The sequence below is a fragment of the Leptodactylus fuscus genome, chromosome 11 (assembly GCF_031893055.1).
Source record: "Leptodactylus fuscus isolate aLepFus1 chromosome 11, aLepFus1.hap2, whole genome shotgun sequence".
NCBI lineage: Eukaryota > Metazoa > Chordata > Amphibia > Anura > Leptodactylidae > Leptodactylus > Leptodactylus fuscus.
This window is the reverse complement of record NC_134275.1, coordinates 24,249,896-24,268,338: the sequence shown is the minus strand read 5'-3', so window position 1 is coordinate 24,268,338 and position 18,443 is coordinate 24,249,896. Positions and strand designations below refer to the sequence as shown.

Genomic DNA, 18,443 nt, shown 5'->3' with positions numbered 1-18,443 from the left:
GTCAGATGTTTTAATGTCCATCATTTGATATTTAGGAAACATTCTAACTGTACAACACCCAAATCCCTCTACCTTATAACTAATTCAGTATTTCCTGAATGAGGAAACATTCTAGCATCCACTTGTAAATACCGCAGTATATATTTTTATGAAACTCATGCTTCATGTATGATCCTAAGCTTCAAGGGTTGTCCAGTCATAACAAGTTATCTCCTCTCCATCTGGGTGCTCTACTTTGGCTATCTCTGGAGGTCCCTTTGAAATGAATGGAAGGATGACACACATTTCTATCCAGCTGCTCCATTGAAATTAGGGTGTAAAACACCTCAGTTCTCGTGATTGTTGAAGGATCAGCAAGTTGCACCCTATCCAGTAGAGAGGAGATAACTTGTTGTGGCCTTGTTGTGACCAGACAACACTGGTAACATTTTGCTTTCACCTGTCCTGGTTTTAGTATTGTGCATTTTATCCTATTTAGGTCCAATCACACGGAGGAAAATGGCGCTGAATTTGGTGCTGAATTTCAGCGCTGAAAAAAGCGCCTCCCATTGACTTCAATGGGTTCCTTTTTCTGCTAGTAGAATTTCAGTTCAGCTAGCAGAAAAAGGAATCCATTGAAGTCAATGGGAGGCTTGTTTTTAAGCGCTGAAATTCGGCACCAAATTCAGAGCCATTTTCCTCCGTGTGAATGGACCCTTTCTCTGTAGTGGTCTGGCGGATTCCCTACAGCAAAGAGCAGATCTTCACATGGGGTTTAACTGGTGAAAACCAGAGAGTCTGTTTGAATGATCCCCTTAGAGGTGGCCCAAAGCCAAAACGGCTCAGTAGTACTGAGGATCCACAATCCACTGCCCATGACACTGTCATATTTAGTGAAAATAATTATATCTATGGTTAAGCTCAGAAAAACAAGCTGGAGCTCAACTTAAATTTGGGGACCATGACACATAGGTATACCTCCCAACCGTCCCGATTTCCGCGGGACATTCACAATTTCGGTGACGTGTCCCGCGGTCCCGGTTGGAGGGAGGTATGTCCCGATTTCAACTCAGATCTGCGTCTGGAGGACGCAGATCTGAGTTGAATACATACGCAACTAAAGCAAGGAGCTGTCACAGCTCAGCTCCTTGCTTTGCCACTGCACTCCGGCTAGTGGCCGTGTAGGCGCGATGTGATAATGTCACATCGCGCATAAAACTGTGTTAAGCGAGACTGCGGAAAGTGCGGCGGGGTAGCGAAGAAAAGGTGAGTATAAGTGGTTTTTGTGTGTACACAGTGAGCTGGAACATGAAACTGGGGGGCAGATGAAGGAGAGGATGGCATGACACTGGGGGCAGAGATGTGGGGACATGAATCTGGGGGCAGAGATAGGGGGACATGAATCTGGGGGCAGAGATAGGGGGACATGAATCTGGGGGCAGAGATAGGGGGACATGAATCTGGGGGCAGAGATGGGGGGGACATGAATCTGAGGGCAGAGATAGGGGGACATGATTCTGGGGGCAGAGATGTGGGGACATGAATCTGGGGCAGTGATGGGGGGGCATGAAACTGGGGCAGAGATGGAGGGGGGGACATGAAACTGGGGGCAGATGAAGGGTGTATATGAAGCTGGGGGAGAGATATAGGGGGGACATATAATTTATGGGTGACTGTAGGAGGATTATACTGTGTGGGGCACATGAAAAATTAATGAGAATGGGCGGAGTAGACATAAAAGTGGGCGGAGCTAAATTTACATTTTGTCCCTCTTTCAGTTTTTCAAACGTTGTGAGGTATGTATAAGGTATAATATTTCATATAATATCATGACAATGCTCAAATACATGCCATGGGCAGTGTGACAAAATTTTTATTATTATTCTCACTTTTAGTTGCTTTACATTATTTAGAATATAAAGGTTGCTTTCAGCTCCATGATGCATGCTGTAATACATAAAATATGGACGCTTAATGTTTTCATGAAATTAGACTTTTCTGAATGTGCCGCATGATAAGTAATGATTTACCATACATGATTCAGCACTGCCTCAGTATCTAACCGTATTTCTATTAAACCTTACTCATTTCTAGAAACCATACAAGAAAGAACAGGACTAGGAGATGTGGGTGGGTACCTGCTGCGGTCTTTTTAGGGGTTGACTCAGAAACTGCAGATGTCTTACGCTCCTCTTGATCTTGAGCCTGATGGTGAGAGAAACCAATGATAGTCCTTCTGCGTCTTAGAGTGGTCTTTGGGTTCACAGCAGTCTCTGTATTGAACAATGAGTGGTGGGAACTGGCATGCTTGTCAAAAAGTTCACCTGCAAGTGAACAAATAGGAAAGTACATCAGCATTAGTTTCAAAATACTAAGAAATGTTACATCTTCAAACAGACAAAATGGCAAAAAGCACAAAATAAAAACCTGTATTGAACCTATCCCTCTCTTGTTATAAGATAAGATAATCCTTTAATACCATGGGGAAGTTCAGTGTGTTAAAGTAGCATGGATATATTTCAAGAAGAACACATACAAGGTCATAGCAGATAGAAAAGATACTAGGAGTCATAGCAACTAAAAGAAAAGAAGACTCAGGATCATTTAGTTCTCTGTGCGGGGTGATCTCCGCTTAGCTTGAGGTTGATTATACAGCCTGACCATGGTTGGGAGGAAGGATCTCCGATAGCTCCTTCTCACACTTAGGGTGAAGCAGTCGGTCATTGACAGTACTGCCCAGTGCTGTCATGGTCTCATACATGGGGTGGGAGTTGCTCTCCAGCAAGGAGCTCACCATGGGCAGTATCCTTCTGTCACCCACCACCTGTACTGGGTCCAGGGGGCTCCCAAGGACAGAGTTGGCCCTTCTAACCAGCCTGTCATGCTACTTCCCCAGTAGGCCACTCTGAAGAAAATGGCTGATGCTACCACAGAGTTGAAAAAGACCCTAAGAAGTGGCCCCTGGACTCCAAAGGCCCATTATACAACAGAATGACTACTTTATCTGTTGGGGTCTTAAGCTTGAATCTGACTAAGGGCAACATCTACTTGTATGTTCTCTATATGTTTGTGTGGGTTTCCTTCCACATGCCAGAAATATACTGATAGGTAAATTGACTGTTGTGGATGAACACGTGTAAGGTAACCATCTACTCCACCATGCTCCCTGTGCTTTTAGCACATATAGGGCAGCCTCCACCTCCCGTACTCCGCAATGCTCCTAGAGCAACTTAATTTTAAGGTGCATTGCAGATGACTGTGGGCTAGGTCAGTGTGCTATCAAAGTTGTTCCCGGGTTTCATTTCTATCACCCAAAGGCACATTACACACATCAGTGTGCGGGCTGACAGTCTGGACTGCAAAACTCAGGACTGGTCAACTTTTTAGATTTTAGCAAATGGCTGCAATGAAACAAAGTGAAAAATTTAAAGGGGTTTGAATACTTTCCGTACCCACTGCACCTGCATACGGAAACAAAGTCCTAGTTAGACTTACTAAGGCAACATTTACCAACCCCCTAAAATCCTGGGCATATTCCAGGCCCTCATCCAGCTCTCTGTATGGTGCAAAGTAATCATTGACCATTAAAATGACCCTTGACATCCAGTAGCTTGGTTCCCTTGGTCTATTTCCTTACTAAGAAATGTAAGATCTTGGTAACCACAATGCCACCTGCATTTCTTCTACAAGTTAGTCTCACTATGTATACCTAACGCCACATTTAATAACTTAACATAGTAATGCCACCTGCTTAGTTTTCAAGGACCCTGACAAGGAATCCATCAGAAAAGACCAGAGGAGAAAATGTAGGTTTAGATGCCTACGTTACAAATTTACCCCAGATTACTTGAGGATTAGGGAGGTATTCCCATTTTGGCAATTTATGGCTATAGCAATAGGATATGCCATGAAGGCCTGATAAATTTGGGACCTGCATCATTCTTGAGGATGGGACCTGCTTATGGCTACAAATTAATTGGTAAGGGCCACACAGGGGTGAACCTAGCCTTTTTGCCACCTGAGGAGGACGACAGAAAGCCGCCCCCCCAACCCCACTCCCCCATGGCAAAAAAGGCTAGGTTCACCCCTGACTACACAGCAAGTAGTCCAAAAATTTTTCAATTTTTGGACCCCACACTGTGTAGTGGTTAACCCCCTTCCTCCCACCGGTGTCCGCTTACCAGCAGCTCCCTGTTCTTCTTGGTCCGGTCCTCAGAGCGCCCGCCCCATGCGTAGGACGCAGGCACACGTCAGGTGTGGGCCTGATTACGTGGCCATGTCACCTGGCGTGTGGGGAGGAGGGGGCGGAGCGTAGGGGGCGGCGTTGGCAGGCAGAGAGCAGACCTGCTCTCTGCTAGGGATGATGTCATGAACTGAATTCACTGGGTCTTGAACCCATGACTTCCTGGCTATGTTCTGCGGCCTTAACCATTGCACTATTTGGAAACCTGTTTTGTTCTGTGCTTTACCTTGTCTGGTCTCTTCTGTTGGAGTAATTGGTTTATTAAGATCACCTGTTCTGTGGCCAATCACAGTTTAGCCCGTCCTATATGAACTCACAGCTCACTCCATCCTGTGCCTGATTATTCTGGCTGTCTGCTTCCTGTTGCCCTGAACCTCACCACTGCCTTGCTGCTCTTGTGTACCGAACCTTGCTAACGCCTGACTACGATTGATCTGCTCCTCCTGTGTACCGAACCTTGCTAACGCCTGACTACGATTGATCTGCTCCTCCTGTGTACCGAACCTTGCTAACGTCTGACCACGGTTTCTTCTACTTCTGAGGTACTTATCCTTCATTTATTACTATTTAAGTACTGTACCATTTGGACTCCAAATCTGATAACCAGAATTGTTACAGATGAGGGGTGGCCGCTGGAGCTGCGCTGCGTCCACAGGGCCTCCCCAATCCACTGCTCGCTTCCCGTGCTGGGCTGCCGAGATGGTGACGCTAAGCCGGTCCAGGACAGCTTGTCCTGGACTGGCTTAGGTCAGTAAAAATGCCACCCCCCCCGGGGCCCCGCATTGTGCCGCCTGAAGCGGTCTCTTCAGGTTGCCTCATGAGAGGTGCGGCACTGGGGCCACATATGTGTGAGTCTCTTTTTTTTTTTCAAGTATATGAGATTTCTGAAAATATCCAAACATGCAACCTCGGCTATTTTCAGAACGTTTTCAGCTCTTCTGTCTTCTATGCTCATCTTAGAATATGCTGAGACTCCTCACACGTATGAATTCAGAATTGCAAGCTGCACCCTTTAAAACAGCTGGGCAGCACCACAAAGCTGTTTGGCCTTATTTGGTCCAATGGGCGGTATGTTAGAGCATTGCTGCACTACAGTATTCTAGAAAAAATGGTCTCAGAGCTGTAATAAACTTCATCTGCAGTCAGCTCATTTTGTTACTGGTCAGCAGAGACTATAGGGGCTCTCTTATCAGCATGCCTACAATATAGATAGAAAGCACTTTATATCATAGGCCCCGGCAGAGCAAATATGATAGTTCTTGTAAACAGTCTCTCGGCTGATGCTATTTCAAAGACAGGAAGGTATTTTCATTATGTCTGGATTGTGTTTCAGGAAACAGTGCAAGTTTCCTAATAACTAGTCCATGTTTTCTACTGATAGAATAACAGGAAAAGTAAAGGCATGCATAGGTTATGCCAGGTCTCTTCTTCAAATATCTGAATACGTTTTGTTTTTTTTTAGGTCAAATGTATAACAAATAACATTGGAATTTAATATTTTATTGTCCAGAATAATGGATAGCCAGTGTTCACTATAATAACTTATGCCAGGTTCACACCTGCATTTGGGTTTCCATTCATCGGGATAGCTTGGGGACCAGATAAATGAAATCCCAATTTGGTTACCTGCAGACCCCATAGTCTATAATAGGGTCCAACGGGTTTCCACTCGAAAAATGCAGAGTGAAAAGAGCTGCTTGCAGGATTTTTTTGCTCTGCATTTTTCCAAGCAGATTCAGGGATGGAATCCCCAAATGGAGGTGGGGCACAGGTAGCCTTAGGCCTGGTTCACATCTGCATTTGGTATTCTGTTCAGGGAGCCCGCTTGGGGACACCCTGAAGGGAATATCGAACGCATCGCCAAGCGGTGAGCACATGAAAGCACACGGACCCCATAGACTATAATGGGATCCATGTATTTTCTATGCCGTGTCCACACGGAACATGTGGAGAAAAAAGTACTTCATAAACAACTTTCATCTCCACATGACTCGTTCAGACACTGCGCAGAAAACACACGTACCCCATTGTAGTCTATGGGGTCAGTGTGCTTTCAGGAGCTCATGTGTATTTAAATGGTATAGAAAGTACAGGAATAATTGGTTTATACAAAACAAAGACTAAAAAGGGCCACAAATGTTATAAAATCATGGTTTACATATTCAGTCCCCCAGCAGTTCACGGCAGACGGTTTGATATTCTCTTCCTTCCTTACAAGTAGAGATGAGTGAACCGAACTGTCATATACCGTCTTCGACCCGAATGTTACAAAACTGAATAATTAAAGATTTGTCTTGGATAAACTAAAATGGTCACAGATATTGCACACGGAAAATATAGAAGAGACACTTGTCTTGTGAGTTACTGTGATCTCCTGGCGTCACCTGATATCAGTGGACAGCCAATGCCAATAGATAGTGGTAGCTAGACACCTTACGGTGCTGATATCATATACTCTTTATAAAGGGCTGTGGGTTTGAACATAAATCATTGCAGTGATGGTGGATGTTGGGATGGATCTTTTATTCATATCACTGCATGATACAGAGGACTGAATGCTGCACAGCTTACAAATTTCATAGAGCTATACAGTTTTAGAAAGTAGTAGAGTTTAATCCGATGTAATCAATTACAGGCAAATTAGTGATAGAAATCATAGATAGGGGTGAGGGAGAATATCTGTGCTGCCATGAGCCTGACTGCAGTAGCCTGCAGTAATATAGACAAATGACAGACCACTACCCAGCCAGACATTTCCAGTGATCGGGTCCATCATATCATTCCATGTCGTACTGTCACTCGTGTTACCACAATTACCATCACTACCACCACTCAGCCAGACATGTTCTGTGGTTTGGTCCATCATATTATTCCATGCAGTACTGTCACTCATTTTTGGACAGCTACCATCACTCAGCTGCTCTTCCAGACATATCCCGTTCCCTAGTCTATCACATTCCACTATACCACACTGTTGGTACCAGTGTTGGCATCAAAAAACCTAAACTACTTTGATTTCACTTGAAAAGTCAAGTTCTTTCTAATTTTCAATTTGACACATACATTTGACTGCCAAATAACAATAGCACTTACAAATCATCAAAACTGGCTAATTTTTCTACAAAACTATTGCTTTTTCCATTTGGTTCCTTGGTGCCCTGATATTGTATGTTTTAAGCCAAATTAAGGTGTGATTTGTACCGAACTTGTTCGACCTGACACAAACCCGCGCAAACCCAAAATGATACAACTCTTTAGAGGTTCACTTATTTCTACTTACAAGCATTCAATAGATAAGGCTTAGTTCCACTTACCGTATATACTCGCGTATAAGCCGAATTTTTCAGCACAGTTTTTGTGCTGAAAAAGCTCCCCTCGGCTTATACTCGAGTCAGCAAAAAAATGGTCTGGCCTATAGTCAGCCAGGCTGAATTCCAAGTGAGCGAAAAAAAACCCAGTCCTTAAGGTCAGGGAAGGGGCAGACAGACAACCAAAACACCCCCTCCCCTTCCTCAGCAATTACTGCACCCAAAAACTCCAACCATTTTAATTTTTGAAATTTTCCAGTAGCTGCTGCATTTCCCCCCTCGGCTTATACTCGAGTCAATAAGTTTTCCCAGTTTTTTTGTGGTAAAATTAGGGGCCTCGGCTTATATTTGGGTCGGCTTATACTCGAGTATATACGGTACTAGAAACCAAATAACCATAGAGGTGAAGGTGGGCCTAAAGGCTTATGGGGCCTAATGCAAAAGTTTAGCTCGGACCCCCCGGCCAATGACAAAACCAAAATCTCTACCTGTATACTAATGTATATGCCTCACACAATTGTATCATTCACATGAGTGTATAAGACATAACTAATTCACCTGTATATTACACAATAAATAAATTATGTTGAGATGAATATTAGCAGAAAATTTTGTCTGCCTTGGTTTCTAATCGGTAACATATTTTCATAACCCCTGAAGGATATGTTTATTTAGGCAAAAACTATGACGATGATCTGTAGCTGACAAAATTATCGATTTAACAGGATTTTCATTAGTATTTTGTGCTACTTGTTAAGTGTTCCATGCTATTAGAATCAGAGCACTACAATTGGATGTGCTTAGAGGGAATCACAAAACACCAGAGGGCGCCATAACAAGTATCTAATAGCAATATCTAGGAGCGCATATAACAAAAGCATTCTTACAAGAAGTACAAGGCTACTGTCACTTTGAAAACTGCAAGATTTCAGCATGTTATATAAGTAGTGACTTGGTGACTAAAGAAAAGAAGATTGGTAATAAGGATGGAAGAGCTACATCATAGTGATGTCTATGGTTGTGGCATCAGATTTTGGGTTCCAGATACTTTGGCTATGTAATGCAGATGGAAGTCCTCCATTTTCACTTTTTTTTTTCAGCGCACTTAGTGACAGTCTTTGGAATAAATGAGTTGAGATGATGAAATTATTCATCATCATCGTGTCTGCTTTGAAGTCTGAATTTTTTACAGCTTTGTAATTGACCGTTACCAAATTCATAAACAAGCCCCACCAATACCATAACTCAGCATGACATTCGCTAATGTGATAATGTGCGACAGAATCCCTGAATGATGACAAATGAGAAATAACATGCCTGATTAGATCTTATTGGAATGGTGGATACAATGAAATTACTTTTGGAGATTCATAATCAGCAATGATGATTTTTACATATGAGCATTTACATAAACACTGAGAGATTCTGCTCTCCAGTCCCCCATCACCCCAGGGATTCTCAACATGTCGTTCCCCAGAGCCGCATGTGGTTTGCAAAGCTATTTTGGGTGTCCCCCAAACATATGGCCTCAGACATGCTCAGCATGGCTGCTCAGTCAGATAGAACTAGAGGAAAAAAGTGCATTGGTTCATGGGGGGGCCACTGGAGGGGGGCAGTATTACTTGTCTTGAGGCCACTGGGGGACAGTATTAGTTGTCTGGAGGCCACTGGAGGGACAATAATACTTGTCTGGAGGCTACTGAGGGACAGTATTAGTTGTCTGGTGGACATCATTAGTTGCCGGGTGGCCACTGGGGAACATTATTACTTGCCTGGGGACCACTGGGGAACATTATTATTTGCCTGGTTACTGAGGACAGTATTAGTTGTTTGTGGGCTACTGGGGGACATTATTAGTTGCCTGGAGGCCACTGGGGGACATTATGACTTGCTTGGGGCCACTGGGGAGGCATTATCAGCTGCCTGGGTGCCACTAGGGCACATTATTCCTTGCTTGGGGGCTACTGGAGGACAATATTACTTGCATGGGGACCACTGGAAATAATTACTACTTCCGTGGGGCCACTGAGGAGCATTATTAGGTACCTGGAGGGCACTGGGGAGCATTATTAGGTGTCTGGGGCCCATTGGGGAGCAGTATTAGATGCCTGGGGGCCACTGGAGAGCTTATATTGTGTGTTGTGGAGCTTAGTGACGGTAAAAGGCCAATTTTTGTAAGTGTTGGGTGGAAAGTATAGTATAGCTTTCAGGGTGCATTCACGTGATGCAGTTACAATTACATCCAAACTGCAATGAAAAATGTATGCAGTTTTCTAAATTTACAAGTGCAACAAATGTATGTTCCAGCTGTAAGTTTAAAAACTGTGTTAAAAACATCAAAACGGTTGTTTTTAATTCTTGTGGTAAAAATTAATCATTAACGACTAGATTGAAGTTTCTTTGCCTTTTTCTACTGCAAATTAAACCAAGACGCTTTCCATTGCCCTAATACATTGATGGCTCGAATAAGCTTTGATCGGAAGAAAATACAAAAGAGTGAAATAAAAATGCAAATATAAGACGAAGAAAAAAAATCACTAAAAACAAACTACTGGCTATAGACAATAGACTATGATAATAAGTCTGTATAACATACCAGATACATTTATGGGTACAATATTCGTTTGAATGGAGTTTGACTGATGCCACCGTCTCTCTTCTGGGATAGGAAATGGGAATGCTTTAATCCAGGCCACTTGCTTATCTGGAGTGGTAGGTAGACTTAAACAAGTCTCCCGAGGTCTAACTCCTACTGTAGTTGTTTCATCTTCACTCACTCTTCTGTTGGTTGGCTGTGGATATAACACATGTAGTATTAAAACATAAGCTGATATGTATTTCATATTAACACATCCATTTGTCTAGTGTTAGCTCAGCAACAGACGCCTAAAAGAAAATGAAGCTGCTTTGCAAATAGTGTTTAATAAAATTCCCATCTTGGGCAGTTATGGCGTATATCCACAAGATTTCCCAAAACTGCCCAATAGACGCAGGTCCCACCTCTGAGACTCATATCTGTCGCATGTTACTATAAAAGGAGAGATGGCTGAATACTATTCACTAGTATAGCAGTTCTGAAAATAGCTGAGCCCTAAATATTTTTGGAACTCCTGTATAAGTAAATGGAGTGAACTATATCCTGTGGATATAACCATGAATATCCAGATGGCCCCACGTAGCAAGCCCCAAACAAAAACCAATTCAGAAAATACTACGGCAGAAACGCATCATGGTTTTATCCACAGCACTTTTCACAAAGTCTACAGAGTTTTCCCCTGTGGATTTTCTGTCCCTATTATGTCTATATGGAAAACGCCAGCGTTTCTGTTAGTATAATTGACATGCTGCGATTTACAAAAAGACAACAGTCTTTGAAGGCACGGTATTTCCACTGGAGATTATTTTCTGCAATGTTTGCATGGGGTTACCCAGAATCAGGTACTATAAAATGCTGAAGATTTTTTCGGACATATTCTCAAAACATGGGTCCCTGGCCTTAATGTCTATAGCCTGGTCTATAGTCTCTCACTCTGCCAAATCAGTATCCCTACGCTATGCTGAGGAGGTCCAAAAGACCGAAACAGCGCTGTCCATAGCTGGGAATCTGTTCCTTTTGGAATAGAAATACTAATTTGGCAATTAAATCCACATCATGATAGTAGGCTTTATAACTGAGTCATGCATGATGTTAAGGAAGCTGTCCTCTAGAGGGCGGCGTACAGAGTGCACTGTTCTCCTAATTACATCCTGGAGAATAGATTTGCATATTTTTTTACCCAAAAAAATAACAGGCACTTGCCGTCTGTTTTTTCTAACGGACAGAAAAGTCCAGCATGTAGTTTGTTTTTTTTTGTCCGCTGGAAAAAAACGGACTTTAGTGTAAACGGATATAAATGGTCAAAAGATAAAATCCCATTGAAATGAATAGAAATTCTGACGATTCAGCTAGTGTCCGTTGGTAAAATCTCGTAACTGACAATAGCCACGGACACTGCTGATGGTCACCAACGATAGCGTGAACGCCCCCTAAATCTGTAACTATTTAGTTAAATTTGTTCATCTATTATGTGTTCTTTTTCTGTTTTTTTTTTTGTTTTTTTTTGTTTTTTCACATTGTAATTGGTTATGGGGTATTTTGTGTAGTTTGTATAGCAGAGGTCCACACCATTCACAATCACAATGCAAGGGAACTTTGGGTCTTGTGATCTTTTACTGAATGATCCTGATATTGGAAGTAGGCTGTCTTTGGGTATATTCCTACTGTCACGGTTTAATCTACTGTTCTGATCTGCCATAGAATCACAACAATGGATTAAAAATGAATAGAATGATAGATCCAGGCGGAGCCCATTCTGTCTGCATCCATCTGTTGGTCTGATAGCCTTCAGAAGGCTTCTGTCTGGCATAAGAACAGCTCCTGAAATCTCAATGTAATGGAGCCACTCACTGCTCTGATGCCTGTGGCTTCATCTTACTACAGTGTATGAGGGGTTAAATTTACACACTAAGAGATGTCTCTCATCCAGTGACTATGACACCCACTTAGCTTCTGAGCTGGCGTCATTTTTAAATACCCAACATTTGTTTATGCACAGTGGATGTTGTGAGGGGTTAAATGAATAAATGAATGGAACTAATATCATTAAATATAATAAGGAAGAATTGTGACTTCTTACCAGATAGACAAATTCAAGACGCCTAGGTGTACTCCTTGTGGGAGTTTCTGGTGGAAGAGTTGTAGACTGTGATAGAGCAGAGTAGCGAAAAGTCTGTCCAGTAACTTTAGTATCTAAGTATCGATCTTCAAATTCCTCTGCAAAACAGTCCCCTGTAAATTAAGAACAATGATACATAGTTAATTTATTGTTGTCTGATGGTACATAGGCATGCGCAAACCATCCTATTAATATTATAAATGTGAAAGTTTGTGGGTTTGGATGTTTGCATGTTCGGATGTTTGTTCCTCAATCACGGAAAAACCGCTCCACCGATTTGGCTGAAATTTTCCACAAACATAGTCATTACACTCGATTAAACAATTGGCTACTTTTCGTCACAATAGCGCACATACGTTTGTGCCAGGACCCCCACAAAACCCAAACTCACACCACCATCTCTGCAATCTCACACACTTTGGACCATAGCAAGCCACAAAATTCATATTGCCCTCTACAGCCTCGCCCCTGACCCCACACAATCACATATACATATACTTTACCACTTTGCCCCTCACCTTAACGATTCTCCAGGAGGCGCTCTTTAACGCTCCGGAGCAGCCATGTTTGCCGACCCCCACCACTCTGACAATCCGCGACACCGCCCACCCATGTCAATACCCCTAGGCGGTCTAATAAATGCAAAAAAAAAAGTTTCAAAAAAGTAAAAAAAAACATAAAAAAATAAAAAGGATAAATTCAAATCGCCCCCCTTTCCCTAGAACACATATAAAAGTAGTTAAAAACTGTGAAACACATACAAGTTAAGTATCCGCGCGTCCTAAATCGCCCGCTCTACAAAGCTATACAAATATTTTTCCTGTTCGGTAAACGCCGTAGCGGGAAAAATGGTCAAAAGTGCCAAACCGCCATTTTTTCACTGTTTTGATTCTGCTAAAAATTTTAATAAAAAGTGATCAAAGCAATAACATTTCCCGAAAATGGTAGAACTACAAAGTACACCCGTTCCCGCAAAAAAGACGCCCTATACATCCCCATACACGCACGTATAAAAAAGTTACGGCTGTCGGAATATGCCAACTTTTCATAAAATAATTTTTTAACAGTTTTGGATTTTTTTTAAGGGGTCAGAATGTAAATAAAAGCATATAAATTTGGTATCCCCGGAATCGTAACGAAGCACAGAATACAGGGTACATGTCATTTTGGTTGCACAGTGAACGCCGTAAAACCAAAGCCCGTAAGAAAGTCGCAGAAATGCATTTTTTTTCTTCACATACACCACATTCTGAATTTTTTTCCCTGCTTCCCAGTACATTATATAGAATAAATAATGGTGGCATCATGAAGAAAAATTTGTCCCAGGAAAAATTAAGACCTCATATGGCTCTGGGAGCGGAGCAATAAAAAAGTTATGGGGTTTAGAAGGAGGGGAGTCAAAAACGAAAATCAAAAAATGCCATTGGCGGGAAAGGGTTAACTTCAACTACTTCTGTCCCAAAGTCACTATGTAAAGTTTCTCACAACACCGTATAGCAGCTCAAATACAAATTAACTTCAACACAAAAGTCTCACGTATTCTCTGAATTACAGCAAAAACAAGATACAAAGTTACACTTCATATCCCATCCCTTATACACAGTACGAAAACCTTACCCACGCCTGTATATACCCACTTCTACAATCACCGCAGACGAAGTCGCGGGTGCCAGCTAGTATTATAATATGCGGGGGCCACTGTGGGCATTATACTGCGCAGTGGCCACTGTGGAGCATATTATACTGTGCAGGGGCCACTGTGGAGCATATTATACTGTACAGGGGCCACTGTGGAGCATATTATACTATGCGAGGGCCACTCTTTCGCCCAACTCCATATTAACACCATGGTTTTTGAACAGAATATTCAACAAGCTTATATAGGTGGGATGGTTACATTATCATATACATAGAATCAGTACTAAAACACATGCAATTTAAGTTACTCTCCTAGGCGTACCAGAGGTATAGATAAAGTAGAGATGGTGCAAGGCATCGTAAAGAATTGCAACAGAGAAGGGAGGGGGGAAGAAAGTGGTGACAACTGTAAGACACTAAACCTTTACCGTATTTTTCGGACTATAAGACGCACTTTTTTTCCTCCCAATATGGGAGGAAAATGTGTGTGCGTCTTATAGACCGAATGCAGCGTGTGCAGCGTCTGTGTCCTGTCTATGAGGAGCAGCACGGAGAGCAGCACGGTGCCTGCCTGCTCTGCCCCTCCTTCCCTGTCTGTGTCGCGTGTTTGCAGGAGCGAGATATGAGAGGCAGCGAAGTAGGGGCGGGCCAGACAGGTGAAGGAAGCCTGGTTTCAAGCTTGCCGAGAAAACCACGCCTCCTTCTCCCGTCTGGCCCGCCCCTCCTTCACTGCCTCTCAGATCTGGCTCCGGCAATGAAACCACACAGACAGGGAAGGAGGGGCGGGCCAAACGGGAGGAGGAGGCGTGGTTTTCTCGGCAAGCTTGAAACCACTCCTCCTTCACCCGTCTGGCCCGCCCCTACTTCCCTGTCTGTGTGGCTTCATTGCAAGAGCCAGATCTGAGAGGCAGTGAAGGAGGGGCGGGCCAGATGGGTGAAAGAGGTGTGTTTTCAAGTTTGCTTAGAAAACCACACCTCCTTCACCCGTCTGGCCCGCCCCTTTTTCTCTTCTTGCATAGCTTCACTTCCATGGATGAGATAGATTAGATATAGATGGATAGAAAGACAGACAGACACAGACAGATAGATGGATAGATAGGAGATAGATAGGTAGATAGATAGATAGATGGATAGATAGATAGATAGATAGATAGATAGATAGATAGATAGATGGATAGAAAGACAGACAGACACAGACAGATAGATGGATAGATAGGAGATAGATAGGTAGATGGATAGATAGATAGATAGATAGATAGACAGACAGACAGACAGACAGACAGACAGACAGACAGATAGATAGGAGATAGATAGATAGATGATAGATAGATAGATTAGATAGAATAGATAGATAGATTAGATAGATATATGTTCAAATCACCCCCATATCCCTAGAATACATATAAAACAAAAACATTACTGTGAAACACATACACATTTGGTATCCCTGTGTCCGAAAGCCCCCGGTTCTATTTACATTGGTGAAATATTATATTATTAGGTTATTAAATATTTCACCAATTTTTTTTCCTTAAAATTTTTTTTTCCCTATTTTCCTCCTCTAAAACCTTAGTGCGTCTTATGGTCCGGTGCGTCTTATAGTCCGAAAAATACGGTAATTGGTGAGGTTTGAGGAAAGCTAAGAAAGGGAAAAGACTGATGCTAAGGAAAGAGAGGATTTATAGTATCAGATAAGTGACTGAGGACAGGTCAAAAAGAAGGGGTAAAGAGGAGCCCCTGATGAAATTACTTAGATGAGATCAACAAAAATCGTAACTCAATCTACTTTGTTCCACTTCCATGCACATTTACATATACTGTATAGTTCACAATCATATTCGCAGCTTTTTTAGCTGCCCTTCAATGAACAGACGCCCTTACAGTTTAGCATTATTTAAATCCTTTAGAATTATTTCCTTTCTCTAAATTTATTCTTGACCCTCTGAAATCCTTCTTGTGTACCCTTATGTTAACAGGAAACTGTCTCGCTGTTATGCATCCCCTGAAGTGAATTCCTACAATGCAGTCCTTTTCATTGATGAGTGTATTGTGAGCCTTATATAACTATAGTGAGGTTATTATTATACGTTTATTGTTAGCTGGGGATAATTCTATTATATAGGGATAAATAAAATGGGGAGAATTTTTTTCACTTTGCAGAATTCTTCTCAAAGGCAACATATTATCTTTTGTTTCTAATGAAAGTCATTGTTGAAACATAATCTTCTTTTTCTAGTAGTGCTAAGATAGAGGTCTCCAGTTAACAGGAAGTGTCAGTCCATTATTAGGCTTAGGGCGGGTTCACACCTCTGCCTTGCAGGTTTCCGTCTTCTGCCTGAGAAACTGGACAAGTGAAGTTAAGTGAATGGGTTTGCAAAGTGACCGCCTGTGAGCGTCTTCTGCCTCTCCGTGATGAAGCGTTTTTTTTACTGGACACAAAGTCGGACATGCAGGACTTTGTGTCTGGTTAAAAAAAAAAAGTGGTTTTGCCACAAAGACCAGAAGACACTCACAGGCAGACACTGACTGCTGGAATTCTGTCTCTTGTCCAGTTTCTCTGGCAGAAGATGGAAACCCACAAAGCAGAGATCGGGTGCAGGTGTGAACCCGCCCTCAGTGTACATAGAAAAACTAAAGATTTTTTAAAATATGACAGGTAAAATTTTAAAATAAATCACCATAAGGCCTGGGCCCCATGTGGCATAAACGCTGCAGTCCCTGCAATGTATGTCTCTCTCCTTCTTTCTCATATATCTATGGTACTACACGACAAATCCCATTCAATTGAATTCTATGCTGCAGATTTTTTTTATGCAGATTTCACTCTTTGCAATGTGGTGGCAAATGTGCAGTATTTCTGCAACAAAATCAACATAAAAGCACCATTTATAATGTGTTTATTATACTGTGGAGTTATAGCAGTAGTGCAACAGATTTACTGCTGCAGAAAATTTGCAGCATCTCAAGCCACTTTGGAAACTACCCTAAGGCTAAGGCCCCACAGGATGATACGCGCTGTGGAAAGAACCACAACGGGAACGCATCACAGTTCTTCCGGCAGCGCTTTGAACAGAAAGTTCAGTTTTCCTCCGCGGACTTTCTATTACCATTATATCTACAGGAAAGCCGCTGGTATCTCTGTAGATCTAATTGACATGCTGCGATTTTCAAAACTGTGCCGGAAATCGCAGCGTGTCCACCCTGCGGCTTTTACCGCAAAGTGGGCATGGGATTCACATGAATCCCATCCACTTTGCAAGTACTATAAGGGGGCATTCACACGGAGTAACGCCGGGCGTGTATCACAGCTGTACACGCTGGCGTTACGGCAGACTGGCGAACACTTCCCATCGGTGTTTACGAGCGCTCCCATTGAAGTGAATGGGAAGTGTTCGGCAGTCTGCCGTAACGCCGGCGTGTACGGCTGTAATACACGCCCGGCGTTACTCCGTGTGAATGCCCCCTAAAACGCTGCAATTTTCCTCGTGGTGTTTCCGCTGCGGGTAAATCGTGGCATTTCCAGCCCGTGGGGCCCCGGCCTAATGCTGCACCACATAAGATAGAAATGTAACGCTGCTACATGACAACTGATCATAGTAAACGGATAGTGTTTGTAATTACAAGTTATCATAACACAATAACAGGAATCGAATCTCCTGGATTTCAGCACAACCACAAACTGCTGAGCAGCGCATATTCTGCAGAAAAAGCCAAAACAACTGCTTAGGTCGCCTACATTACTCCTATAGTTATCTTTATTTTATGTTTCCAACTGGGAAGCATTAGGTGAACAATAGTTGTCTGAAAGTCTGAGAAAATAGTCACAGGTGATTGGCTGTAAAATATTTATGGATAACGCACAGTATAGTATGAGAAATTATTGGGCAGAAAGAATGAGAACCCTAGAAAAATTTTGTCCCTGTCTTAACATGTTTTAAATTCCACAAGAGAACAGCACCAAAGACTTAACGGGGTTGTCCCATCACAAGGATCCTATCTATACTGCTTGTTAATGTGGATGTAAGACTTTTCCTAAATACACTGCTTCAGCAAAACTGCTTTGTTTTTCCACTATCTCACTTTATTCAATTCTTTGTGGCCACAGCCCTGACTTAGCTACTCATGAGTCAAGTGATGTATCTGCTGCTCTCAGGGGGGGAGGGAGGAGGGGCTAAGTGCAGAGGAGCGAGCCTGTGTCTGTAGCTATTCCTGTGTCTACACCATGTGACCTAGGTCCCTGCTATCAGATAGGGGAGAGCAGCTGCTTTCATTTCTTCTGTTCTCCCAGTTATCAGGCTAGCTAATTCAATTGTGTTCATTATGGCAGAGACAGGCAGTCTCTGTATGTAACACAGAATGGAGTTGCTGCTGCCTCTACTTCATAGTCCAATATTGGTGGGCGGAGCCACACACGAATCTGGGGGCAGAGCTAAACGGCAGGTTGCATGTGAAAACCCCGCCCACCAAATGATGCAAGAAACCAGGAAGAAAGAAGATTTTACAGGAGTAAAGACTGATGAGTATGTGAGGTGGGAATACCCCTTTAAATTGTGTAAAGAT

General features: G+C 42.6%; 1 protein-coding gene across 5 annotated transcripts in view; it reads right to left on the bottom strand.

The window, feature by feature from the left end:
• NHSL2 (NHS like 2) overlaps window positions 1-18,443 on the bottom strand; it is a 168,009-nt gene that overhangs the window by 9,426 nt on the left and 140,140 nt on the right. For all 5 annotated transcript variants that reach the window (XM_075259356.1, XM_075259357.1, XM_075259358.1 and 2 more), the window contains 3 exons: window positions 12,207-12,358; window positions 10,127-10,322; window positions 2,118-2,303 (listed from right to left, as the gene is read on the bottom strand). In XM_075259356.1, coding sequence (XP_075115457.1) covers window positions 2,118-2,303; window positions 10,127-10,322; window positions 12,207-12,358 — 534 coding nt within the window. The remainder of the gene's footprint in view (window positions 1-2,117; window positions 2,304-10,126; window positions 10,323-12,206; window positions 12,359-18,443) is intronic.